Genomic DNA, 3307 nt, shown 5'->3' on the forward strand with positions numbered 1-3307 from the left:
GTAAACCACTTTCATCTTTGTTTTGGTTTTTTGTTTCTCACCCATAAATGTCGTCTTTGTCCCTCTTGCCGGCGTCCCCCGCTGACGGTGTCATGCCGCTGCTGCCCGTGTGGGTGGACTGGGCGTACTGGTGGGAGGGGTATGGAGCGCCCCCTGCAGCGGCGGCGGCTGCAGCCAGGTGCACAGCCTGTAATGAGCGGGCTGCGGCGGCGGCGGCGGCGTGGTGGTGATGCTGATGGTGTGGGTCTCCATACACACCCCCACCCACGCCATCCAGCCCGTAGTGGGCCAGGTCTTCATACTGGAACACAGAGAGACGTGTGACCTTTGACCTCCTGAGCGTCCTGAGGAGGACCAGACTAACTCACACATTTCTTTGTCTGCACAGGGACTTGAACCAGCAACCTTCCTGTTCCCAAACCAAGACCCAGACTGAGCTGCTGCTGCGCCCAAGACCACCTTGACCAATCCAAACCACCCGTTCATTTAAACGCACAGTTCGTACCGCCACCAGAGGGCTCTCCATCAAAACAACAACAACAAGATGGCGTTGACGGCGCCACCCCGCTCGCTCCGAGTTGTCCGTAGTCATGACGACCGAGAGAAGCCGACCTGATGAAGATCCGGTTCTAAACTACATGACGCTTTCATCACAGCAGCAGCAGCTCACGCTTTCTTATGTAACACCCGGTGTTTCCACGGCAACCATAAACACACACCGTACTGTTGTAATAAATTACAGATTTCTCCGGCTTTGGAAACTGGTGGAAATATTTGAGGTGATAAAAAAAATATATCACATAAGTTGAGTTAATTTTGAATTAATTTAAATAATGAATGTAATTTAAATATTTTAGGGAAAATATTCAATAAATTAATTAATTTAACAAGCAGATTAAAAAGACAACAAAACAACTCAAATATCTGAAAATGTCACAAAAAGCAAGTTTACAGATTTACTGACAGAAACAAAGAGACGGAACATGTGTGACAGTGACCACGTCCGCCATCTTTGTTTTTAACATTAAACTTCAGGAAAGGAGACAGGACCGCTGCTGATTGGTTCATATTCGCTCCTTTTGGGGTTGATGTGACTTCCGGTAATTTGTAGTGAGCGTGGTTTATCTTATTATTATGCTACCTGTGCGTTTGAGTGGAAGGAGTTTAGATGAGGTGGATTAAATATTTTCTGGTGACGTCATCCTTTCGTTGTAATCACGGTCACTCGTTTGACCATTTTGTTCACAATTATTTTTCACTTTTTTTTGTTTGTTTGTTTTTTAAATAAATCAACAAACTTACCTGGACTGACGTCACAGGTGCAGCTACAGGCCCACGTGCCGCCATGACACACTGCTTCTATTCATTGTTCATTTCAGGTGATTCTCTCACACACTGACGTCACACACGCTGTTTGATGTTTTTAAGATCAGAAATTAAAAACTCTCCCGCCAGAATGATGTTCACATGTTTTTAAGTATCTAATAAAATGTTTTATTATTATTATTATTGTTTCATGAAGAAGTGTCCTCGTGCACATATTGCTGCTTTTATTCAAACACTTTGAAAAGTGTTTAAATAAAAGAATAAAAAGTTTGACTCACCACCATTTTACACGCATGATGCACGCGCGCGCGTGTGTGTGTGTGTGTGTGTGTGTGTGAACAGTCTTTTAAAGTGTTGTTGATTTATTTAACAAGACTTTTTTCTCGGATTAGATTTCATTTTAAAACGGCGGCAGAATTTATAATAAAGAAACGAGTCAGCACGAGACCTCCAAGTATAACTTTAAAAACGTCATTTTGTTTGAAATAGTATTTTATGATTTTAATAGTTTATACAAATATTTAAATATGTCCAGGATATTTATTTAAAGTTTTAAAAGTGACTTTTTTTAAATTAAACTTTTTGCAAAAACAAAAAACTTTTTTGTAAACTTTATTCTGTTAAAATAACAGTCATGTGTTTTATTATTATTATTATTATTATTATTATTATCATCATTATTATTATTATTATTATTATTATTATTATTATTATCCCTATTATCCTTTAATTTAGATCATTTTTATGAATTCTTCTTCAGAGTGTTTTGCTGCGGATTTATGGATTTTGTAGTTTTGCTCGTTGAACAAACGGACACTGGTGTGTGTGTGTGTGTGTGTGCGTGTGCGTGTGTGCGCGCGTGCGTGTGATCAATAAAACGCTGTTTAAACTTTGACCTCGTTGAAAAGGCCGCGTGCATGAACTGATCTGTTTCAATATTGATTTGAATATTCAGTATATCGATGATCTTTAATCATCTGTGTCAGAGAAATGTAAAGATCATTTTTATCTTTTTTATCAACTCCATAAATGTTGTTATTCTTGGCAGCTGAAGCACGGAGACACACACACACACACACACACACACACACACACACACAACGTGAGACTAATGACGTGTTTATTCGGTTTATAAAGTGTGACGTGTTTAGGTTTAATCTTTACTTTGTTACAAATTAATAAAACTTAACGTTTAAAATTTAAACATAATTGTGAAGAAATCTGAAAATAAAAAAACCTTTTCATTTTTTTTAAAGCAACAAAAAGTTTATTTTTACTTCAGAATCTAAAACTGACCTCAGACTTTGAATCTCCACTCAACGAAATAAAGTAAATTATTTAAACAGAAAGTTTAATAATAATAAATCAAGTTTATTTATATATGTGAGATAATAAATAAAAGATCCAGGACAAAACTATTTAAATTATGTTTCTGTCATTTTACATGAGGGAGAAATGTTTCATAATTAATGTTCAAGTATTTTTTAAATCACGTTATTAAAAGTTAATAATTATAGTTTTTAGATAAGTGAGAATTAATTCTCTTTAATTTGTACAAATATGGTTTTTAGTCACTTTTCAGAAAGTGGGCACTCCGGTTCTTTTTAAATCAAAAACAAGCTGACTTTATTGAACCTGATTTCTGCTCCATCATCAAACTTCTTCCCCTGAAGTCACAAAAAAACAACAATCTGTCTGCGCGCGACTAAAAAGTTGATTTTTACGCACCCGTTTGCGCCATCTGCTCCGTCTCTCCGCCCGGACTCCAGGTGACTCCTGCGGGGCAAAACACACATCCAACTCCCCGGTACCGAAGCGCTAATCACTTAATCCCGTGTCCAGCGCGTGTAGTCCAGTCCAACAAGAAGCAGCAGGTCCCCCGCAGGATCCACTCCGCTACGATCCGCCTCCAGCAGCAGCAGCAGAGACCCGGGCAGACCCTGTCCCTCCTGCTCCCGGCCTCCGAGCTCCAACAAGCAGC

General features: G+C 39.1%; 1 protein-coding gene across 1 annotated transcript in view; it reads right to left on the bottom strand.

The window, feature by feature from the left end:
• Positions 1 to 1000, bottom strand: part of meis1a (Meis homeobox 1 a) — a 16750-nt gene extending 15750 nt beyond the window's left edge. Inside the window, exons 1-2 of the mRNA XM_079336985.1 lie at positions 965 to 1000; positions 42 to 301 (exon numbers count right to left, since the gene is read on the bottom strand). Of these exons, the coding sequence (XP_079193111.1) occupies positions 42 to 301; positions 965 to 985 (281 nt within the window). The 5' untranslated portion in view covers positions 986 to 1000. The remainder of the gene's footprint in view (positions 1 to 41; positions 302 to 964) is intronic.
• Between the last annotated feature and the right edge of the window lie 2307 nt (positions 1001 to 3307).

This window comes from Symphodus melops, assembly GCF_947650265.1.
Source record: "Symphodus melops genome assembly, chromosome: 2".
Lineage (NCBI taxonomy): Eukaryota > Metazoa > Chordata > Actinopteri > Labriformes > Labridae > Symphodus > Symphodus melops.